The sequence below is a fragment of the Camelina sativa genome, chromosome 8, assembly GCF_030686135.1.
Source record: "Camelina sativa cultivar CO46 ecotype springtype chromosome 8, ASM3068613v1".
Classification (NCBI taxonomy): Eukaryota; Viridiplantae; Streptophyta; class Magnoliopsida; order Brassicales; family Brassicaceae; genus Camelina; species Camelina sativa.
The window spans coordinates 29,077,545-29,100,232 of NC_141887.1; the positions used below are offsets into that span (position 1 = coordinate 29,077,545).

Genomic DNA, 22,688 nt, shown 5'->3' on the forward strand with positions numbered 1-22,688 from the left:
GCACTAGTGAGAGTGTGCCCCCACTAAACCCTTATAGTACAAAACTACAAAGTCATTCACTTTCTAAAAGCAAGACGGATCACTTCACCACATGGGCATCCAAAGATAACAGCTTTAGTCAAAATACAAGAGAGAAAAAAGATCACATAGTTTAACAATGTAACATCTGCTTATCTGAGACGTTCTGCTTCTGCTAAGACATGCATTTGTTATTCATAAACTTCAAACTGAGCCAGGGAAGAGACAACAATAGTTTTTCTAGCATCATGAAGTTTGCAGATAGAAATTTTTGATAATCAACTCGACCTAGAACATCCAAACAGTAAAGACACAAAAAAAAATGCGCTTGGTCTTACCATTGTATTACACCACCAGAATGGAATGGGAACTAAGAAATTACTGCAGAACTTGCAATGTGATCCGTTGGTTAAGAAGGAAGTTCCTGTTCTTTGTAATGTATGCATTCATTGCCTGGGTCTGTGATGTGAAACGCACCAACGCCACCCTCTTTGAGGTTCCAAGTCCTTGACTGCAGGGTAAAAGAAAGCATTAAAATAGTTTCATGTCCTTATTTTATCAGTAATCCAGAAATTACTACACAGCACGACCAAAGAGCACAAAGATCTGTAGATATGATGTGTCAAACAAGATGACAAAATGTCACATGTCGTAGTCAAGAAAACAAAACATTATGACAGTCCAGAGTGGGTTATATCACTCCTCTGATAATTCTCGGAGAAGTTCAATTTACATTTGTACTATTAACATATATGTATTGCTTATTCTAGTGAGAGTAATATGATTAAATCCAAAAGTACAGAAAAAATCATTGTAACTGATTAATCAAACAGAAGAGCACTGGATTTGCAAGACCACTAGTGGAACTAACGGCTAATCAAATGCGGAAAGAGTAAAAGCCAAAAAATAAGAATTAGTAAACCAATAATTACTCACATTGTGAGGAACTGGATGGATCCAGGATAATAGAGACAGCCAGATAAGAACCTATCTATGTCTTCTGTTATTGCATTAACCGGAAGCCCATGTAATGCAACCTAAACAATATAAAATCTCATCAAATACTAATTGGTACCAATCACAGTCGTACTGAGAAACAAGACCTCGATAAACAATGTAGTCATGACAGAAAATATAGCTTACCACTTTCCCTTCAAAAGGAACAATTGGATCCCACTGAGAACGAGCAGCCTAATCATAGACAAAGGAATCAACTCCGGATTAAAATAGTCATCAAACAAAAACAAAGTCTATAATTAGTAGAAGGATTTACCCTTTCTAATCTATAGAGCTTTCCTTTCTTTGCGATATTCCGAAGTGCTCTATCATATGCTGAAAGGGAAGGGAACTGGACAAAACTGATATACAAAACATCGTCGAGAATGAACGAAGGATTGTTATTCGTTAGTTTGGAATTGAAATTTCCCGCTTCCAAAAACAAATCTTGTAATAACTACTCGAATAAATCTTAACAACTTACACTGCCGCAGGGGTTAAGTTTCCACCACGCGGATAGTTGAATTTGAGGTCATCTGGTGTCACATTGCAGCCCTCGAGTACGTTCATAATATCAGTCCTCAGAGAATGTTTTGAAAAGCCTGAAAATTTCCCATAAAACCTCCCTGGAAAGAAACAAAAAAAAAAAACACGATCAAGGAACATGAGCGTACATCATATTGAACTAAAGTCCCAAACACATCACAATCCAGAGTCCTTCTACGCTCTCTACCTCTATATCAATCAAAATAAACTCTTTTTTTGGATAAAAATTTCGATAATAGCCTCTGCGGTTAAACTTAGAAAACCAAACATTAGCTTCAGATATACTCACTCCAAGCAAATCAAAACCCTCACAAATTGGAAAACATACTCTTAAAGAAACAATAGAGAAATGGAAGGGAATTAAAAAGAAAAGAACCTTCTCCCGGAGGACCTCCCGGAGGCGGTGGTAACGGAGAGGAAGGAGGCTGCTCCGTCTCCGTGGCGGTAGATAGGCATTTCCTCGAATCCTGAAGAAAGAGAAGAGAGCTACGGCTAATTACATGATCCGATTTCCGGAGACACAAAGTCGATCTTATCGCGGTACGAATGATACTCATTTCTCACCGGACAAAAAAAAAGAAAAAATCTTTAGGGTTTTTCTCTACAGAGAGATCGAGAGACTCTCACAGTGACGACGATGACGAAACACACAAATGAAGCAGATTCGAAATTACATTAGCTATTATACCAAACGACAGCGTTTCACATATCCTTTTTTAAAAAGCCCATATAACAGGTCAAAGCCCATAACTTTGAACATCATCAACACGGTCAATATACATTATAAGAAAATTTAAAGAAAACAAAAAGGACTTGACCATTATTAGTAAGGGGGGAAAAAATGTATAAATTTTAAATGTTATTTAGGCATATCAAAAGGGCTTTCGCCTTCGTAATTCCCGGAAGGCGAGTACTCGCAAATCACTAAGAAACCGAGGTCGTTATCGCACTTCTCACGTACGCATCCAACGGCTGTGGTTGTACGCCAAATGATCTGCGTATAATGACCGCACATCTGGCCAGGCTTACAGGTATTAGTCGTCCGATCGTAGTTCACACTTTCCATCATCCATTTAGTAACAACTCTGTTCGGCGACCAATTCTCATTCTTTCGGTACCAGAATATGTTCTCTCCGTGAGGCCCACCTGAATGTGTCATTTTGCAATCCGCTTTACGTAGTTTGGCCCAATTAGAAGCGAAACGGGTCAAGCCTTTATCCCATTTGAGACTCAACGCGCCTGAAGCTCCACGCGCTGCGTTGTGGGCGAGTAAGAACTTGGCCGATTGCGAAACCTTCTTTCCTCTGTAAGTCACACGTTCGACGGCGGCTTTGGTGCCCGGTGAGAGAGTTCCGACGACGTAGGGGATTAGAAGAAGGAGGAGAAGGAAGGAGAGGGAGAGACAATGATGAAACAACGAAGACGACGACGACGACATCTCTCTTCGTGGTAGAGTAGAAGTAGTCGTCGTCTTCGTGTTTCTCATTCCCAGAAGTCTTTTGTTTCTGTGGATTTGTGTTTACTTTTGAAAACATTCATATTTCAGTTAGTTGATTTGCCATTTTCTGACAAGCTTTGACAGGTTGTGTCTCTTCATCTGTTCGTTTTCAGTTTGTTTCTTTGGTTGTTTTCTTGGTTTGTTTGAATAATAAACGGCCATTACATAAAACAAAACAAAAGTGTAAGCGCTGACTTTGTTCGTTTTGATTTAAAAGTATAATCAAATTTGAGAACTTAATGAAACTGATAAAAAAATCGTACAACTCTAAACAAAAATAAAAAGAGTACTTTACGGGCTTTTAAGATGTTTCAATGCAAAATATAACTTGGTATATTATTTGTTTATACGAACGTTACAAATTTGCTATAACTTAGTGTATTATTTGTTTTTATACGAACGTTGCGCGTGAGAGACGCACGTGAGAATCTCTATTGTCTATTGTTGTTCCCTCTTTTTCCTCCCAAGCTTTCTTCGTCTTCCTCTGTTTCATCATTCCTTGACAAGAAAAATAACCAAAAGGATAGAAGAAAAAAAAAAAGAATCCAAAAATTAAATTAAGAAATGACGATCGGGAATCAACTGATCTGGAGAAATCTTCTTTTCTGGTACATCATCATCCACATGTGTATCCCAGGTAACAAATCTACACTACTAGTCAGGATTGCCAGGAAACAAAACAGCTTCTTTTGGATTTTGGTTAACCCAAATATTTTCTCCGCTCAAGAAAAATCGATCTTTCGATGATGTTTTTTTTTGTTTTCATAGATCGATTGTGTAGATTTTGCATGAGGAATAGAAAACGTCCCCAATTAAAAAAAAAAAAAAAAAGGGGGTTCTTGTATTTGCAATTTAATCTAACCGGGAATTTCCCGTAAATATAAGAAAATTAAAATCGTCGACAGCAGGATTCGAACCTGCGCGGGCAAAGCCCAATTGATTTCGAGTCAATCTCCTTAACCACTCGGACATATCGACTAGTTTGCAAGTTACCTAAATACAAATGTATATATTGGTTTATCTTTAAAATTTCAGGACTTGTCGAGCCACAATTTATCACACTTAACTCGATTGAGATATTCACAAAGCACGACTGGTTCAAGCTCAAACACACTGTCTACTTTCAATGCAAAGGAGAGAACAAAAGTGTTCTTCCAGATGTTACCAAAACCGGTGTCTTGTACACTTTTCGCGGTCAAGAATCATGGCAGGCTCGTCCCTAATCTCTTTTACAACCATCTCTATCTATTAAACAAGAATCAAGATTGTGAAAACTTATATGATTCTTTTCTGTTGCTTATTACAACAGCCTATGACTGAAATTGGTGGCGAAAAGTGTAAGCGATGCGGAGTCTACGAGCAAGGCAGCCTTGTTTCAGACAAAGAGTTCGATGAATGGGAACTTTGTCCCTCTGATTTCTCTGCCAGCCAAATCTATATGCATTTTAAAGAAAAGGAGATTAATGCTACTTTTGTCTGCCACGGTTGCGCCCAGGTCGACTCCGGTTAGTGAAAACTAATTTCCGCATTTATGTTTCCTGTCAAAAAATAAACGAACAGATATGATTGATCACAAGTAATTTTACATATATGAACTGAATGCAATGATGTGTACAGTATCTTCTAAAGCAACGACGGGTTCTAGTCCCCAAGAGGAAGGAAACAACGGGATAACAGTCACGATAGCGATTGTAGCAGGCGTATTGTGTGCAACTCTGGTTGTGGTTGGAGGCGTTTTTACGTTCAAGCACGCTCAAAGGATGAAGAAGCAGCGAGATCAAGCTCGGTTTATGCAACTATTTGAGGAAAGTGATGAACCTGAAGATGAACTTGGACTTGAACCTGTGATATGATATGGTATTGAGCAGGTTCGTCCACAAACAATTATCTGAACAGAGACTTTTTGGTGTTTCATAAGTTTTGCAGCTTCTATTAGGAAAGAGGATTGACAGTAGGAAATCTTGGTATTTTTGGCCATCTGGTTTTTGGTATTTGCTTCTTTGCCCCACATTTTTGAAATCAGACAGAATAATCACAAAAAGAGAAAGCTATAGTACACATTCTAAGCCACTGATGCATATGAAACTTTAAGGTATGTGTTACCAATAAAAGAACTGAATCAGTACCTGCCTTGGAATTCATCAGACTATCTAACTCGAGTTCGGACTACTTCTGATAGCACGGTTGAAGTTATCCAATTCTTTGGAATCAGAACCATGAATCGTCTTAATGGTGTCAATGCAACAGCTGCAGCATAAAAAAGACATTAAAATTGTTCTATTCCGGGACAGAAAATGAGTTGTAGGATCATCAAGTTATGTAAGCAAGTTGATAATTAGCTGAATCCCCTAAATAAGAGATAAATACACATTTGATCTTGACTTCAACACTCTCAGTGTAAGAGCTTGTGAAAGAGAATTATACAACCAAAGAGAATCACTGATGTTACCTGATAGCTTCCTTGTTGAATTTTTTTTCTTCAATCCCGTAGAGTGACTTGAAAACCTCCGGCCCAACCCGACAAAAGTATGGACGATCTGAACTCAGGAAAGGAAGATAACGAGATTTTGGTTACAAATGTTCACAGCATATAAAGTTTCAGTTGATAAACAAATGCATCAGAGTGATAAGCTAAATAAATATATGTACCAGAATAAATGGAGCATTTGCGTGTAGCTTTGTTGTAGTTTATGCACCATCCATCATCTCCGATCATGCTTCGATACAGCTGAATTAAGCATAAAAAAACGTCAAAAACATTGATACAATTAACAATTTAACAACTGACAGAGTAATTTCGTCGAACAAGTGGTGGGTGGAAAAAACAAAATTAACCTCGACATCATCAGGGTCATCGAAGATTTCGTCAGGGGTGGCGAAAGCGAAGTCCTTTGCAAGCTTACAGCAAGCTCCACAGCCTTCTACGCATTTCCAAGTCAATTCCTTCGTTGTTCTGCCGGAGGAGAAACCGCTCGTTGACGTCGTCGTTGGCCGCTTATTCTCCGGCTTGGATTTCTTGGATTTAGGCTGTGAAACTTGTGACCGCCTCGTAGCAGCAGAGACAATCGTCGTGCTCAATGGTGCCGTCGATAACGCAAGAGAAGTAAACATTTTTTTTTTTTTTTGGGCGCAAACTAGAAAAATCAATAAATGTTCTTTAAGATAAGAAAGATGCTTCCGGTTTAGACGCAAACCTTTCTTTACCCGATTCAATCGGAAATTGTGAATGTACCCGGTTCAAACGCAAAACCTTTCTATATCCGGTTTAATCGTAAATTATAAAGATGTGTGTTATTGCATCATCCGGTTCTTTATCCGGTTCAATCGCAAACTGATATTGTAGTTAAAAGTATTGATGGAAAAATTCAATTGGATTATCCAATTAAAGGACTATAATGTTATTAATAAATTAATAACAACTCCCTTCCGTAATCATTCTCTCTCTCAACATTTCTACTTTAATATCCCACTAATCTTTTCTTCAAATCTAAGCTTTACTTATTCCTCCACGTTAGTAAACCTTAAAATACAATAGAAACCAAAATCCATATATATATTAGACATACGCATTACAGAATCACCGAGGCCGAGAGGAGAAAAAAATATAACACAAAAAAAAAAAAAAACTTGAGCATGAACTCGGTGTGTATCTCCAGTTGCATAAACGATGCACATGACCCGCGCGTGCCTGTTCGTCCCGTGCGTGCCTCCTACGTAAATCTATATAAGTGGCCCGAGTCGGACGCCGAGTTCGTTCGCTCCGTCCGTCGTGGAGGTGGCGTTCCGGAAGCGCGTGTAGTGGATAGCATATCTTGCCGACAGATGTATCTCCGGAGCTACACTTTCTCAAGGGAAGACGATGAGAGCAAATCGGAGAAGGCCGTGACGTCGGCGTCGACACACACGTCGTGTCTAGGGAGAGTTAAGGAAACAGCGTCGTTTCGACGTAAGAGTGAGGAGGAAAGTGACATCAACGTCGAGAGTAGAAAGCGGCGTCGTGGCGAGAAGAGGAGAGTTAGAAGGAAGAAGCGACAAGAACAAGCTTGTTCTATTATGTTCAGGTTTTTTCGAAGGTTATTGTCTTGTGCTGCCACCGTAGATGTTGTTGATCCAAACTAAGTTGTTATAAGTTAATTAATCTTTCTTTCTTTTTTTTTGTATCAAACTTATTATTATTTGTTTTTTGTTTTTTTAAGAGTTATTTGTTGAATTCTTCCTTTTTTGTTGATTTTGTTTGTATTTAAACTTGTAATATACAGAATTTTCATGGTTTTTCTATTAAGTTATTTGTAGTTTAATATATATTTAGATGATTCTGCATGAGTAATTGTTTTTTCCCCTCTCTTTTTAATATATAGTTCATGATTTTGGTAAATACAAAAATTCACCGGTAGTTTTAAGTTAAATGTTAAAATTTTATATTTTGGCTACTAAATGTTTACAATTTTTCTAATAGTAAATTACGGAAGAAGCTAATTACCTTGTGACATCGTGGTTGCTTTCATATTGATATGATTTTTCCAAATGTTATCAGTTTAGTAAACGAAAAACAAGAACACCTATAAACTTTTGTCTCTGGTAACTTGAAACTAGTAGGCGGGGAATACCAGCATCGGATGCCCATGGATTTACTAAAGTTGGTCAACACTTGTAAAGGAAGAGAATCATATATTAGCCAGAACCAGATCTTGTTTTAACACTTTTTCAATGATTTTAAGAATTAATAGAGTGATGATCATATACATACATACGAGTGTCAAGAATATATACATATTATTATATTAATAATATAATTTCAAATCTTGACGTGAAAATAGATAAACTCGTAAAACCATTTGTATCAGTTTTGGTTTTTCTAATATCGGATACTATTACGAACATAAAAGAATGGCATCTTTATTTAAAAATTCATCAAGTCCCTCAAGGGAAGTCTTGTAATGTCTCTGTAGATAATAAGGTAAGATATTCAAAAAAAATTGTTTCTCATCAATAATACTAGTTGGCAATTTGGCATCGACATGTGTAGAATTGGAGGAGTCAATAAATCAACACCAAACCGCATTACAAAATATAGCGTACGCAATCTATATAAATTATATTAGTGATGATGGTCGCATGATAAATAGTTTAGTGGAACGAACAATATTAGGATTTAAAAACGAAGGAGTTATCAAAAATTCAGATCACGCCTGCTATCATTAGTGGGGACTTAGTGAACCACACATAATCACGACCACAAAAAATGATAATACAATACAGTCCACTTTTTCTTGTGTCACGAATCACGATATTTCCTCTACAATATTTATACGTGTAGTAGACTATCCAAACCTCAATATATTTCGTTCATTTTACCGATTGAGTTAATAAATAAAGTTGTTAATTTTATCAAGCAAGACGTGGAAGAACCATATGTCACTTGATAACGTAAGAAATATTAATTCAAACTCCCGATTACTAATTTCCGGATAAATTGTCGGATGAAGCAGAGATAGTAAGCAAAAACAATTCTTGGATATAATGAAACAATAAAGAGATTTAAAACAATAAATATCTAAAATTTGGCATACACCAAACAAGACATGCTTTAATTCTGACGCTTAAGCTGCAAGACTCATCAACAAGACAATATGTCGGTCTTATTATTATTCAATCCTTTATTCTTTGTTAATTTACGATAACTAGAATAAAGACTCGTGCTAGAGCACGGGTTAAAATTCATTTTATTTATATTGTAACTTTTATATAAAATATAACTTATATGATTGTTTTTTTAGATAAAACATTATGCAATAAAATCATATGCTAAATATGATGACTTGAAAAAAAACACATATTTTGTAAGTTTTATATTGTTAATGATTCTAGATAAGTATCCGTGCTATAACACTAGTTAAATTTTCTTTTATACAAAATTTGTATATTTTGTATTTTAAAATAAAATTTTAATATGTTGTATTATGTTATATATATGAAGTTATTTCAACAATGTATATTCTACATCATGACTTGAATGTCATTATAAGACATAATTTTGTAAATTTGGTTTTTAAAAAGCGAGTTATTATATTATGAGTAATTTAATATATTGTTATACTTTTTGTTTTAATATACATGGTTTCTTGAAATTCTTTCATATTATAGTGACATATTATTGACATTGTTATAACAAATCAATTTAGAGTGTTTATAGTTTCTAACTTTTATATCAAGTTTTAATATATTAAAAATATTTCAAAATACATTATTTAAAGTTTATTATATAATATAAAATTATAAAATTCAACAAAAAAATATGAAATTGAATTTGAATATTCAAATTTTGACCCGCTACTCAGTAAAATTTATAATTCAATATATATTATTTTTAAAGAATAATATTACTAAAGTTTGAATATTCTATATATTGAACAATTTATATGTTTTTAAAAATTCAACTTATGGTATATCCGAAAATAAAACTATTTTTAATTATAATAAATAATATGATAATTTATTTGTTTTACAAAATAAACTCATATATAAAAATGAGAGGTGAAGTATAATGATAATTAACAAATTAATATGTTAAGTTAGATATCAAAAGATTTTATTTGATGAATAATTTCATAAAGGAAATTAATATGGTAAGTTAGATGATGTGATTTTTTAGAATATTTTCTTTAAGATTTTTGGTATAACCTATTTATAACCAATTAATCTATTAATTAATGTATAACCTATTTTTAACCAACTTATTTGAATTATATAGTCTATAAAACAATGTTGTGTACTTTCGTTTTATTATAAAGGGGATTTTAAAGTATAATATATAATTTTATATATGTATAATTATTGTTGTACTATTTTTGAATGAGAAGTTTGGTTAAATGGTTTACATTAATGTTCCATTGCGGATCCTGTTTAATAACTCATAAATAATCCGTCCCCTCAACTTTGTTCTTTTTTGGAAAAACAAAAGTACTATTACTCTTGTGATATTATCCTAAATTGAGAGTCTTTTACTAGCAATTTATCATGTAAAACGCTTATACGAATGAGTATATATACTATTTTCCATATTACATATACAAGATCCCTTTTATTTTCTGGATACAAAAATCTCTCCTTTATTCCCTCCGATTTGTTAGTTTTCCATATTAAGTTAGAAATACGTTAAGATCATTAATCAATATAAATAGTGTAGACCTTAATTAGGACAATGACATTATCAGATCCACTACCAAAAAAAAAATGACATTATCCGATCAATAAACAAGTTTTTAGAGAATCGTTTACAACTTCTTCTTATTCGGAGAGCAATTTTACTTTGTTTGTTTAATTTCTTAATCACACAACACCAACACGTATACGTGTTGTGCAAGCAAAAGAAAACCTAAAACGTCTTGCTTTATCATGGCGAACAGGCGAGGGAGACGGGGGTGCCGAAAACGTGGTAAAAACCATAGCCACTGCAGAATCCAACACGGTGCAGATTTCATCAACTCTATGCCAGACGACATCCTTCAACATATTCTCTCCTTTATTCCCACCGATTTGGCCATGAGAACTTGCGTCTTATCCAGACGGTGGAGGCATGTATGGTGCGAGACACCTTCTCTCTACATCCATGAGTTTAGACTCAAGGATGGAGCGATAAACCAAACCCTAACTTCCTACAAGGCTCCCAATATCACTAGTTGCGATCTTATTATGAGGGCTGGTTACAATGCAGCCAAAGTTAATAACTGGATCGAGTTCGTTCTCTCCCGCAATGTGCAGAAGCTGTCTGTGTCCATTGTAGATTTTACATACTCCAAGACTTACAGTTTTCCGGATATCTTCTATCTAAGTTCCTCTCTAAAGCAACTCACCGTGGTAGTGGACTTTTGTGATATGATTCCCGGTTGCATAGTGTCTTGGAAATCCCTAAGGAACTTGTCGCTGCTTGCTTGTAGACTTTCAGATGAATCCATTGATAATATTCTCTCTGGCTGTCCAATCCTCGAAAGCTTGACACTGGACAATTGCACATTACTTGAGCGTCTTGATCTGAGTAAATCACCGAGTTTGAGGATATTGGATATAGATCGGGAGTGTCTGACTTCAGGGCCAGTTGTGATTATAGCGCCACACATCCATCGTTTGAGATTGAGATACTCGGTGTCACCATCTACTTTAGTGGATGTCTCCTCTTTGACCGAAGCTGACCTTAACATTGTCTGTCTCTCACTGTTTCCCTCGAAGGCTGATTTTTATCAAACCATGGCGCTGGAGATGCTAGCAAAATCACACAACGTAGAGAGGCTTACTCTTGGGGAAACCCTTCTTCAGGTATGTTTCAATTCTTACATACTCTAAAGCTAGCCCTAAAAGTTACCATGGCCATGCATGCATAATTCGCTTAGTTGGTTGCACGATTAATGTTTGTTTTGATGGTTAAGGTTTTCTTTGTTTGAGAGTGTTTACATCCAAGTGCACATTGTATATATATATATATATATATATATATATATTAAATTAAACGTACGTACTTGTATAGTTGTATTATTAAAGCCTTGAACATGATCTTGTTAAGTGGTTAATGTGGTTTCTAACAAATAATTTTCATTAGTATGACCTATCATATTTCATCTCGTTTTGTTAGATTCTGTCTCTCGCCCAGCTCCATGGTGTTCCTTTCCCAACGCTCAAGGTCCAAACTTTGATTGTTAAAACGGAGTTTGTTCGATCCATTATCCCTGGTATATCAAGGTTACTACAGAATTCACCTGGATTAAAGAAGCTAACATTACGTACACACAATGCACAGCCACGACATAATGGTATATCTCTATACCACAAACCTCTTTTCTTTCCATGCAAAAACTAATAATTGACTAGGAATATTCCTGAACCATGTCTTCCACTTTTCTTGGGATATAGGATTTTTTTTTTTTTAATTATCAAACCATTGATGTTAGTTTGCTTTGGGATAACTATATGTTTTGTGCTCTACAGGATATGCATCGTTTAAAAGGCTTAATTCCGGATCAGCACTGTTGGAGATCAACATGTGAGGTGTTTCCTACATCAAAGGAGATCTATAAGATGTTGGGTTGTAATAATGCAATGTCGAAACTCTTGGCTTCGTTCATTGAATTGGTGGTGAGAAACGCAAAGACACTTGAGAGGATGGTTATATGGTTGGGAAGTAGTTACTTTAATGATGCACAATGGTTCGAAGAGATGCTTCAGATGGTTGAAACGATTTCTCACAACAATAATGTCTCCATTGTGCTCAAACTAAGCAATTGCTAAAAATATTTGCATCATTATGTTTTTGATGAGTCTTAATATTAGATTCGACCATTGATGAGGCTTATTTTTTATTAGATTACTAATAGATAAACTCTACTCTATTTTACTATTTTTGGCTTAAGGCCTTAAGCTAGCTACCGTATACGAGAGAACACTACACTCCTTTATTACACGTTTACAAATTAAAACACACATATATAGAAACGGATTGTTTCATCAGAGCCCAAACTCATGTTCCTTGAGGGAAATTAAAGCTCGGCAGTTTCTTCTTAATTCACCATCACTGTCAACTACAAAACATATAGAAACAGCAAACTACAAAACGCAAGACTTGGAAGTGAAAAACAAAAAGATTCAAATTTGTGAGTAAAACATGTTATTTCAAATTCAAAATTAATAAAATATATATATCCTACTATATTAATTGAGAAGTACAAATATGAAACTAACCTTAAAATGTGTAAAAAATTACATTCAATTGCCATTAGAAAAACTTAATTAAGATTAATTAATTAATTAAATACATATAATTAATTAAAAAACGAAAATTGGGGACACATAAAATAAAAATAAATTGTAGAAAAGTAAAAATAAAATCTATTACATTAAAACTAATTGTACTTTAAAAAAAATTAACAGCTAAGATTTTAAAAATCTAATCGAATAAAATCTATATAACTACAAATTTTATCAAAAAACTTTTCCAGCACGGATTAAAATTTTTATTAAAAAGAAAATGTAATAAAATATATAACAGTTCCATTTAACGGCTTAGATTTTAAAAATTAATAAATAAAAAATAAAAGATATAGATATAGTATCTTATCTATTTAAAATTTATATATATTTCTTTTAGCCACCGTTTTTTTGGAAAATAAAACTAAGATGAGATTTGAATATATTTAATGCTTGAAGGTACTATTACAGACAAGTAAGGGAAGTTACAGAAAAAAACAATATTCATGTTTTTTTAAAAAGTTTTTCAGAACTTTCACTAGCTATATTTAGTTGCTCTTTTTACATGTTAGTTATATATTTTTACTTACTTCACAACTATAGCAAATATTTTGTTTAATTGACAAAAGTTTAAACAATTTTATTCATTGCATGCAAATGTTTTATTGACAGGTTTTCAATAAACATTTTTAAAATACAAAAAAATTAATATAAACAAACTGAATTTTTAATTACAAACCTTTATAAATAACATAATAACAAAATAAATTATTAAAAAAATTTATCAAAAAAAAGTTTAGTCCGCGGTTTTCCGCGGGTTAGTACCCTAGTATATATATATATGAATTTACAAATCCATGATTCAGTAAACCCCGTTAATATCGTATACACATCTTATAATTGTATACGGTCCTTGTACTTAACTGACGTGATGTACCAAGTATATAAATCAAGTTCTTAGTGCACTCTCTGAAACTTAACAAGTGAGTACGAGAACCCATTTCCCTGTCCACCAATTCTTTATAGGATTGGGTTCCAATTTGAGAACTGCTCTGAACTAATTATCAGCTTTCCGTCTCCATAATATCACCGTGTAACACGCCTTGATGCCGCTGTGATTCAGTTAAGTTCACTGTGTAACTTGCTGTTTGGCAAAAAAAAATTCATATACAATATATATATGGTTAGTGTCCCACCTACACAAATCACAAGAATCATCTAATGAATGAACCCACCAAGACCCATAATTCATTGGCTTGGAATACGTACCTTTGCATTGAACTGGCGGCAATTAGGACATACGTGGCCGCGCTGTGGAAACTGACCGCGTTGTGGATACAGTCGAGCTTGATCTTGTCCAATGACTTGTCTCTCATTCATCCTCTCATTCCATTCTTGGATCGCCTCTTGTGGAAACAGTTCACGTGTTCCCTCGCTTTTCCCAAAAAGACAGGGTTTATTTAGCTCCAAGATGGCAAGATGTTATGTATACAGGTGTATCTATTCTATTATGTAACAATCACTGACCTGTAATGTGCATAACCATTGATGATAGATTCGTTGCAACGGTAACAAAAGTAGTGGCCACAGTTATTGCAGTGCATTTTGTTACAACCTCCGGTTTTAGAGATGGCTATATTGCAAGACGGGCATTGTTTAGCGCTTTCCGTGATCACCTTCACACTCATAATCTCGTTGATCATTTCTTTCTCTTTCCGCCTTTGTTCCACTCCGAGAAGAGAAGAACCCTGACGCTCCTGAATAGATTAACATGTACGAAAGAGTCTCTGGTTTAAGGTTCTCTGGGGGGTATAAACAAAGAGAAATGTCGGGACCGATCAAAGGCACAATAATGATACCTGCAAGATTTGAAGCTTAAGTTCCGGGCTCATGCAAGCAACACCCACGTGTCTCATCCCGTTGCAAAGCGTACAGAAACTGAAGTAGCACTTGGAGCATAAAGCAAGCTGCTGCTCGTCCTCTATGCACTGGGTTCCACATCTAGGACAGTAAGCAATCCCAGTCATGGATTCCAGTGTTTTCTGTATCATAAGCGTTTCCCAGCTTTCATACGCTTCATCGCTGAACACACTCTTCAATATACCTGGAGGGAAAATCTCTCGACAATCCGAGTCCGGACACTGAAGTCTGTAAGCTGTGTGTATAAAGACCGTTGTATAGGTCTTCATACATGTCAAACAAAAGAAATGCTGGCACGGTAACTTAACAAAGTGAACACCTGTGGAGAGGGTGGAAAGAAATACAGCTTTGAATTCAAACCAACCCACAGTAACAGTACTAAAAGTAGACAGATACGACGAAGAACAAGTTTTATTTTTTATTTTTTACCTGGATATTCAGAGAAACATATAGAGCACTCGTGCAAGTCCCGGAGGAAGCTATCACGGCGTTTTCCTTCGTCATAACTCTTGATATAAGGAATATCTGAATAAGGGAACAACTTCCAGAAACAGCACGCTTATCTCTGGAACATGTAACAGCAGCACCATAAGGACCAAGAACAATCTCGTTACCAAAGCCAATATGAGAAAGTGACGAGTTCTGTAGCCAATCCGTCCATTGGTAAAGGACTTCTTGCCTAGGCTGTTTCATCCATATCGAGTCCAGCATGGAGCAGAGACGTGTAACCGTATCAGGGTTCATCCACTGAACACTAAGTGAGAAATAAGGCGGTAAGTGGCTCGGATAGGTCTTTGGTAGTAAACACGACAAGACAATGGGCGGAAGGTGCTGGGCCTTGAAAGAGTATAAGTAATCCTCCTGAGAGTCCTGGCTTGGATCAGCGTTCAAGTTAAGAATCGCAGAGACTGTATATTCACTAGTAGCATCAACGCTTACATGAAGCTGCAAAAATCAGTAGACTATTAATTAGAACACAATTGTTATGTCACAATATGGATAATGAATCCTGTAAGTATAGAAAGATTATTTCTTGACCTGAAAGTATCGCATATCTTTATGACGATCAAAGATGAACATGTTCTCATCATAAATGGACCTCAGTGCCAGAAGCTGCAACAGGCAGGAGTTTTATGACAACCAGTTAGGTCAGCCTTTGTGGTACCTAAACAGAGAAACTAAATTTGGTAACAAGGAGGAAATGCATATATATATATATATATATATAAATACCATAAACAAGCGCCACTATGAATTGGTATCTTAAAAGCCATCATCAGATTACATATGGAAATTTTAACAAAACCATCAGAGATTGCTAGGTCCAAAATGAAAATCTAAACAACAACATTACTATGATGATGAATTTGATGGGAAGAGAACCAGAACAATACAAAAGAAAACAAGAAAATCTATTGGAAATTCTAACCAAAATAGCAAGTTCTAGCCTCAATTTAAACCTAAATAGCAAGTTTTAACCCCCAATTTAAACCAAATTAGCAAGTTCTAACCCCAATTCTAACCAAATTAGCAAGTTATAACCTCAATCTAAACCTAAATAGCAAGTTTTAACCCCCAATTTAAACCAAATTAGCAAGTTCTAACCCCAACTTAAACCAAATTAGCAAGTTCTAACCCCAAATTAAACCTAAATAGCAAATTCTATCGATACACTATTTGGAGTAAGAATCTCGTTTACCTCATCGTCCTGCGAATCATCATTTAACTTCTGTTGCTCCTCCGTTAGCTCTGGCTCACAGACGCTAGATTGCAAATCATTCAGAATAGTCAGCACAATATCTTCATTCGTTTTACCATCATCATCATCATCACCAGCAGCGATTTCGTCTCCCTTCCCCTCCGAATTTTGTTTCGGCTTCAAGCTACTTAACTCATCAGCCAAGTAATTCACACCATCAGGCTCAGAAAAATTCACCTCTGATTTCTCCGGGGAACGAGGTTTTGAATTTGATCTCGGAGGATTCCGGTGACTGCCTCCGTGTCTCATGGCGCTCTCGTCGCGAAGATTCGTCAAGGAATTTTTTTCTTTTTGTTTTGCTGTGTGCAAATGTTTTTTTTTTTCCTTTTTTTTTTTTTTTGTGGGTGTGCAAATGGGATTTCCTTTAAAGACCCTCGTTCGAATGTCTTTTTTTTTTCCCCAAAAAAGAGTTGATAGAGCTTGTTCTTGTAATAATATTTTAAAATAGGTATTTTTTTTTTCAATTAAGTACACCTTTCCTTTTCTGATTGGAGAAAGATGCATGGACTTGATGCTAAACCGACTCGGTTTAGGGGAAAACTAACCCAAAGCAACAACATTTACATACATACAACCCAGATACTAAAAGGCATACTGTAATAGCTTCTAAAAGTTCGTTTCGACTCGATTTGAGTTTCGGTTTTGGTTGGACCAACTGCAATTGGGGACAAAAAGAAATTTTCCTTTTTTTGATCTTTTTTTTCCTATTCCTAATTTCTTCGTATTTCTAATCATTGTTATAAATAAAAATAAATACACTCACTATTATTAATTTATTACTCTTATTCTATTACTTGAGAAAATCAAAAAATAAACAAGTTTTAATGACAAATGACATTATCCGATCAATAAACAAGTTTTCTAGTCATTGCTATAAATAATAATAAATATACACTATTATTTCTTTTTTACTTGAGAAAATAAATAAATATCTCTCAGAAACGGAAAAAAAACAAAATAGAAAATCCCAAATTTTTTCAGTTGCGGAGTAGAGGTGAGGTGTTCGAATCCTGTCAATTGCGATAGACTAATTTTTTGGTTTTTCTCGAAGGATCCGTTCCTTGTAATTTAATATATATAAATGCAAAGTGTTATAAAATCAACGAATGAGACGCCTGGCTTAGTAGTTTACACTTACTTTAAACAATGGTGAAAGACTTGGGTTCGAATCCTGGACTGTAAATACATTCAGAATTTTATACAGATTTTTTTTTTTTTGGAAACGGAAAAAAAAAAATAGAAAATCCTAAAAATATTTCTTCTTCTAGAATCTCTCTCACTCTCACTCTACGGATCCCAATTATCGAACATCGCCGTCTCCGCCGTTCTCGCCTGGTTCTCCTTCATCTTCTTCTTCGGGGTTCGATTTCCTCTCTCTCTCTCTCTCTCTCTCTCTCTCTCTCTTCTCTCTCTCTCTCTCTCTCTCTCTCTCTCTCTCTCTCTCTCTCGCGTAAGTCTCCTCTGTTTCCCTCACTCTCCGATTCTATCGCGTTTCAGACTTCGCTTTGTATAAATCTGATGAACCTTTTTATCGATCAATTGTTTCAATCTGCTTGCAGGCGACACCACACGCCTCCGTATTGTTTCATGCCTTTAGCTCAGGTTCCTTCATTACTTGTACTTCTTCGGATTTGTGTTTGGGAGGAATGTGTAGCTTTTGAAACGATTAGGAAGACACTGATTTGTGTGATTATTGTCCTTGTGTTGTTCATATCTTGCTATTTGGGTATGGAGCTTGGGAAAACATTTTTGCTGATGGTAGGCACAGGTGATGAACCCGTGGCCAAGTGTCGATGCCCTCAATGGGGTCTTGCTGATCAGATTTAAGTTGGGGGAGGAATTAGTAGTTGAAACAATTAGGAAGAAACTGGTTTGGCTCTTGCGTTTAATCTGTGTGCTCCCTGCTGATGCAGAGGTAAAAAGACTCTTAGATGCAATCGTCTCTTTTCTTTTTTCTTTAAATGACACAGAAAGAAACTTTACTGGATCTTATGTATTTTGTTTGATGCAGTACATGATGGGACTTTGAGGTTTTTTTTTTTTTTAAATGGCCTAGCTTGAAGACGTTACTTAACGAGTCTCAGGCACATTCATCAGTCAAAAGCCTAACTTCCAGGTCTGCTTTCTCCTATCAAATGAATTTCTTTTACATTTATGTATGCAAACACTGGTAAACTTTTATTAATGGCAGCCAAGATGTTTTTGCTAAACCAAACCATAATTATGTCAAAACCGAAAAAATGGAAAAAAGGAAACAAGAGAACGGCTGTGATTGCAAAAAAGGGAAATTATTATGGCTGACTACCTTGTTCTCGGTTTTTATACGTCTTAAATTATTCAACACAGCTTGGTTATGACTGAACTTTTTCTCTTTGGTTTTATATTTCAGGTGCATCCATCTCAATGTAGTTTACATGTTGGTTGTTGAAGCTTCAAGAATTGCTGGTAAGCAGATCAATTTTGTGCTGTGTGTCGATCCTTTGCTATGGATAAATTTTCAATGTTTTTGGATCATGTTCTAGTTTTTAATAACGTAATTTTTCAACACAGCTTGATTATGAGTGAGCGTTTTTCATGTGCATCCATATGTATTCTGGGAACAAAAACTCAATGCCCGGTATCAAGAACAAGAAGTGTCAATGGATTAGGTCAAGGACATCCCAGAGAGTTCGTTGCCATCTAGGCTCTACCATTACAAAGGTAACTCCGATTATGGTTGCTTTAAGTTGTGTTAGATGCACGCAGATGAATATGAATTGCTCCCTGTTCATGCGTCCCATGTTTGCTTTTGTTCCGTCTCTTAAATGACGACTCTGGAGCTCTACATATGTGTGTATGTTTTGTTTATTTCAGGTAGATTTATTCAGACATGCTGCAGTACTTACGGTGGAATACATTCACAAAATCCGGCGTCAAGGCTTTGAGGTTTAGCTACTTGAACATTTTTGGTGGTTTAGGGATCAAATGAATGGAGTCCGCAGAAGCGATCAGGGACCTGTGATAGGAATCAGAATTTAAACGTCTTGTTTGGTTAAGGTGTTTCGTCCTGCATTTCCATGAACTATCAGTGACCGGTTCTCTAATTTCAATGATGGAGTTGACTTCGGAGCCTGTGGTGCAACAATAGATGCCGTAGTTTTGAGCGGAAATGATGAATAATTGCAAGAACTCTCAAGGGTAAGGATCAAAACTCAGCTTCAAAACTGCCATGAAAACAAATCTTGTCATTGCAGGATCGACAGTCTTGGATAGGTAAGGAAAAATAGATCTGCTGATTCTTTGACTGAACTATTTGCATGAGCATTTATCGGGTATCATGTTTAGAAATGTGTACCATATATAGCCCTATTCGTCCTTAAGCTATATTACTGGAAGATGCATTTCATAATAGAAGCTGTCGTATATAGCATTGCTCACTTTAGATTGTTTCCTATTAGTACAAATTTTATATATTGTTCATCAAAAGAATTGGTAAAACATGTTCAATATTCATTTTCTGCCTCAAAGTTTGGATACTCATTGTGATGTCTGTTACAATCTCCGCAGATCAATACATGGATCTCCATCCAGGTGGTAGAAGTCGATCGTTTGGTGGGGGTGATGGAGAACCGGTAATAGCACTTTGATCGAGCATGTCATATATAGCACAGGTCTGATGCATTCTCTAGCTTAGAAGTGTAGTCTGGAGTTATCGAACCTAGCTCGAGCTGTGCTCCTGAAAACCTTTGTCTTGGTTTGTAACCAGTGTGATCTTTTGCCAGAGGCTTGAACGTGCATTCTCTGAGCTCAACGAAAGAGGGTTTTCACCAGACGTAACCACATTAAATTCCATATGTCTCTATTTATAGAAGAAGGCAGATAGTTAACTGTTGATGAGAAACCTCACAGTAAACTTGTCAAACCCTGACTTCAAATCCGCTGTAAGTATATTAATTTTATCATAACTTCCATGCTCATTGAGCATGTGAGGCGCCTTGATATTTCCTTTCGTGTTTGTACTTGGAGAGAAAAATTATGACCATGTGCCTTCAAATTTAAATTGGGATAAACAGTTAGAAATAAGTATGCGGCACTGTTAAATCTGTAACCATTCCAATGACTGAAGGAGTATTGTTGCCCATTGTAAATATATACATATCAACTGCTGACTTGTGGATTGATTTCAATCTAACCGTGAAATAATCTGAACAGTTTGATGTTGCAGAGGGAGAAACTGCAATAACGGTTGGCTAATCTCTCTGGAGGTGTTTCAGTTTGAAGGTTAGTCCATTATTAATTGTTTCTGTACTCTCATAATCATATCAGCCTGGTTAGTAACTGTCGTGTTATAAATTCTGGAGCTAATTGTGTGTAGATTGGAGGAGTAAGTGAAGCTGAAGCTGGTGCGAAGAAAGGCAGAGTGACAGATGCTTTGAATGCCACTAAAGCAGCTGTTGAAGAGGGAATTTTGCTAGGTATGTCTCCTCTGGTGAAGAAATAGCATCATCATCATCATCATCATCATCATCATCATCAGGTACTTCTATATATATACGATACGAGGGTCACAAATTTGTCAGCAACTAAAAACAACAACAACACAGTCTCTTAACACTTGTTCTTCGTCTTCCTGGAGAACCATCCGTGTATCTCCTCCGATCAGCTTATGTTATCATCCTTCTCTCTTTCTCAATTTTATCTCTCTCTCTTACTCCGTCGTTGATGATTCTCATATGTGTTGCTTACTTCTAGAGTCCCATCGATTCATCTCTGGTCCAAGCAAGGACGACGGTTCTCCTTAAGGACGAAGATGCTATTCAATTCTCCTCATATAATAATATCCTTCAATTTCCTATTTTAACTTCTTCAATTAAAACTGTAGAGTGGATAACCAAAATTGAAAGCCGGAGAGAACCATCGACCATGTATCTCCTCCGATCAGGTTATGTTATCATCCTTCTCTCTCTTTCTCAATTTTAACAACCTTTTGAAAGCCTGAGAGAACCATCAACTATAACAACCTTTTTTAGGTGCTACTGGGAACACGAGCTCAAAATAATGAAAAGCTTCATTAGTTTCTGGATGAGGGGAAGGCACTAACCCGAAGAGCTGAAGGTTGTTGAAACTCATTGTCATCTAGGCTCTACCATTACAAAGGTTACTCCGATTATAGTTGCTTTAAGTTGTGCTCTCTGTTCATGTTGATGAATACGGATTGCTCTCTGTTCATGTTTGCTTCTGCTCTGTCTTTTTTTAATTCCAGGTGGTTATATTCAGAGGTGATGCAGTCTTATGTTGGAATTTCTTTGATCAACTTCGGCGTCAAGGCTTTGTGGGTTACAGTGGTAAGAGGAGTTTCTTATACCAAAACTGTCACTTTACAACCTGGCCCTCTTTCATTAGCAAGTATTTCAAATTCGCCCCATTTCCTTATTTATATGAAAACCGAGTGTTTTGGGATGAAAACAAGCATCTAAAGCTAAAGTTGGTCGAAGACCGATCGGACTAGCAAGTAGATGGAGCAAATGCAGAAAAGCATCCGAGATCGGCTGATCCGCATTTGAGATTGACCAGTCCCGCACCCGAAACAACTTTTCCTTTTATGTTTTAAACCGACTTTTAGGGTTTTATTTTATTATTTAAGCACGAGGCTCGACCTCTAGAACAAGAACTTTTATTCTACGCAGCTTTTGAGTACTTGTAAGCTTTGGGAAAAGATATCTTATCTTTTCTAACCCTTTAGAGAAGAATTCTGAACCCTTTTAATTTCTCTTTGCAATTCAAACATGTTTTCTTCATCTTTGATTGACTGTTCTTTTACTTCCATGTCTGAGTAGTTTTACTATTGGGTTTCGGGTTTCAAAAGGGGGTTTATGATTATCTAACCTTAGGTTGTTAGATTTGGGATAAATCTATTTGTTCTTCATCTATTGTTGTTCTTAATACTTAAGTTAGACTGATCACCTAGATTAATATCTTAGGTTTAATTCATCGTGACACCAAAAATGTTGTTGAGTTACTTGAAAGAAACATAGGTGAGCAAGGTGGACCTTAGCCAACGGAAATTGAAGTTGAGGCACCTTGTGAACAAATCAAACTTGAACTTTAATGCTTGCTTGTTTATCTAGATTCAAACCGAAGTTTAGGGTCTAGTTATTTCTTTGCAAAGTTAGCTAATGGTGCGGAAGTAGGTTAGCTTTATAATTGTGATTTGAGTTCAAAAACGGTTCTTAATGC

At 35.8% G+C, this 22,688-nt stretch overlaps 5 protein-coding genes, 1 non-coding gene and 3 pseudogenes across 9 annotated transcripts; 4 read left to right on the forward strand and 5 right to left on the reverse strand.

Annotated features, from left to right (window-relative positions):
• Positions 1 to 188: 188 nt before the first annotated feature.
• Positions 189 to 2,212, reverse strand: LOC104708875 (uncharacterized). The gene is made up of 6 exons (XM_010425531.3): positions 1,937 to 2,212; positions 1,499 to 1,640; positions 1,292 to 1,376; positions 1,162 to 1,209; positions 955 to 1,055; positions 189 to 529 (listed from the first exon to the last, which is right to left on the reverse strand). Exons 1-6 carry the CDS (start codon positions 2,115 to 2,117, stop codon positions 397 to 399), a joined length of 690 nt encoding a protein of 229 aa, XP_010423833.2. The 5' UTR covers positions 2,118 to 2,212; the 3' UTR covers positions 189 to 396.
• Positions 2,213 to 2,419: 207 nt separating this feature from the next.
• On the reverse strand, positions 2,420 to 3,024 carry LOC104709976 (pathogenesis-related protein PRB1-3 pseudogene; annotated as a pseudogene).
• A 510-nt stretch (positions 3,025 to 3,534) lies between these two features.
• On the forward strand, positions 3,535 to 5,513 carry LOC109125991 (uncharacterized). Its single transcript, XM_019228858.2, has 4 exons — positions 3,535 to 3,695; positions 4,094 to 4,269; positions 4,368 to 4,563; positions 4,676 to 5,513. Exons 1-4 carry the CDS (start codon positions 3,623 to 3,625, stop codon positions 4,909 to 4,911), a joined length of 681 nt encoding a protein of 226 aa, XP_019084403.2. The 5' UTR covers positions 3,535 to 3,622; the 3' UTR covers positions 4,912 to 5,513.
• On the reverse strand, positions 3,955 to 4,036 carry TRNAS-CGA (transfer RNA serine (anticodon CGA)). Its single transcript has one exon. It is a non-coding gene; the product is annotated as a tRNA-Ser (tRNA).
• LOC104708876 (uncharacterized) lies at positions 4,180 to 6,216 on the reverse strand. 3 transcript variants are annotated; one of them, XM_010425534.3, is made up of 5 exons: positions 5,894 to 6,216; positions 5,708 to 5,786; positions 5,508 to 5,595; positions 5,189 to 5,305; positions 4,180 to 4,596 (listed from the first exon to the last, which is right to left on the reverse strand). In XM_010425534.3, exons 1-4 carry the CDS (start codon positions 6,167 to 6,169, stop codon positions 5,209 to 5,211), a joined length of 540 nt encoding a protein of 179 aa, XP_010423836.1. In that variant the 5' UTR covers positions 6,170 to 6,216; the 3' UTR covers positions 4,180 to 4,596; positions 5,189 to 5,208. The 3 variants fall into 3 exon arrangements, with proteins under 3 accessions (XP_010423836.1, XP_010423834.1, XP_087317069.1); XM_010425532.3 differs by having other exon boundaries at positions 5,185 to 5,305; positions 5,894 to 6,211; XM_087460943.1 differs by lacking the exon at positions 4,180 to 4,596 and adding an exon at positions 5,026 to 5,056 and having other exon boundaries at positions 5,185 to 5,305; positions 5,894 to 6,207.
• A 365-nt stretch (positions 6,217 to 6,581) lies between these two features.
• On the forward strand, positions 6,582 to 7,340 carry LOC104708877 (uncharacterized). Its single transcript, XM_010425535.3, has one exon. The coding sequence runs from the start codon at positions 6,692 to 6,694 to the stop codon at positions 7,175 to 7,177; it is 486 nt and encodes a 161-aa protein (XP_010423837.1). The 5' UTR covers positions 6,582 to 6,691; the 3' UTR covers positions 7,178 to 7,340.
• A 3,113-nt stretch (positions 7,341 to 10,453) lies between these two features.
• On the forward strand, positions 10,454 to 12,337 carry LOC104708879 (putative F-box/LRR-repeat protein At3g28410; annotated as a pseudogene).
• A 1,065-nt stretch (positions 12,338 to 13,402) lies between these two features.
• LOC104708881 (uncharacterized) lies at positions 13,403 to 16,819 on the reverse strand (annotated as a pseudogene). Its single transcript, XR_015563212.1, has 7 exons — positions 16,413 to 16,819; positions 15,752 to 15,826; positions 15,143 to 15,658; positions 14,653 to 15,032; positions 14,321 to 14,550; positions 14,063 to 14,228; positions 13,403 to 13,937 (listed from the first exon to the last, which is right to left on the reverse strand). The product of XR_015563212.1 is annotated as an uncharacterized LOC104708881 (transcript).
• A 5-nt stretch (positions 16,820 to 16,824) lies between these two features.
• Positions 16,825 to 22,251, forward strand: LOC104708880 (uncharacterized). Its single transcript, XM_087461355.1, has 14 exons — positions 16,825 to 16,848; positions 17,741 to 17,922; positions 18,032 to 18,074; positions 18,235 to 18,387; positions 18,484 to 18,588; positions 18,862 to 18,917; positions 19,023 to 19,172; positions 19,326 to 19,724; positions 20,019 to 20,122; positions 20,234 to 20,392; positions 20,677 to 20,732; positions 20,827 to 21,393; positions 21,482 to 21,608; positions 21,715 to 22,251. The coding sequence occupies exons 1-5, from the start codon at positions 16,825 to 16,827 to the stop codon at positions 18,499 to 18,501; spliced, it is 420 nt and encodes a 139-aa protein (XP_087317481.1). The 3' UTR covers positions 18,502 to 18,588; positions 18,862 to 18,917; positions 19,023 to 19,172; positions 19,326 to 19,724; positions 20,019 to 20,122; positions 20,234 to 20,392; positions 20,677 to 20,732; positions 20,827 to 21,393; positions 21,482 to 21,608; positions 21,715 to 22,251.
• The last annotated feature ends 437 nt before the right edge of the window (positions 22,252 to 22,688 follow it).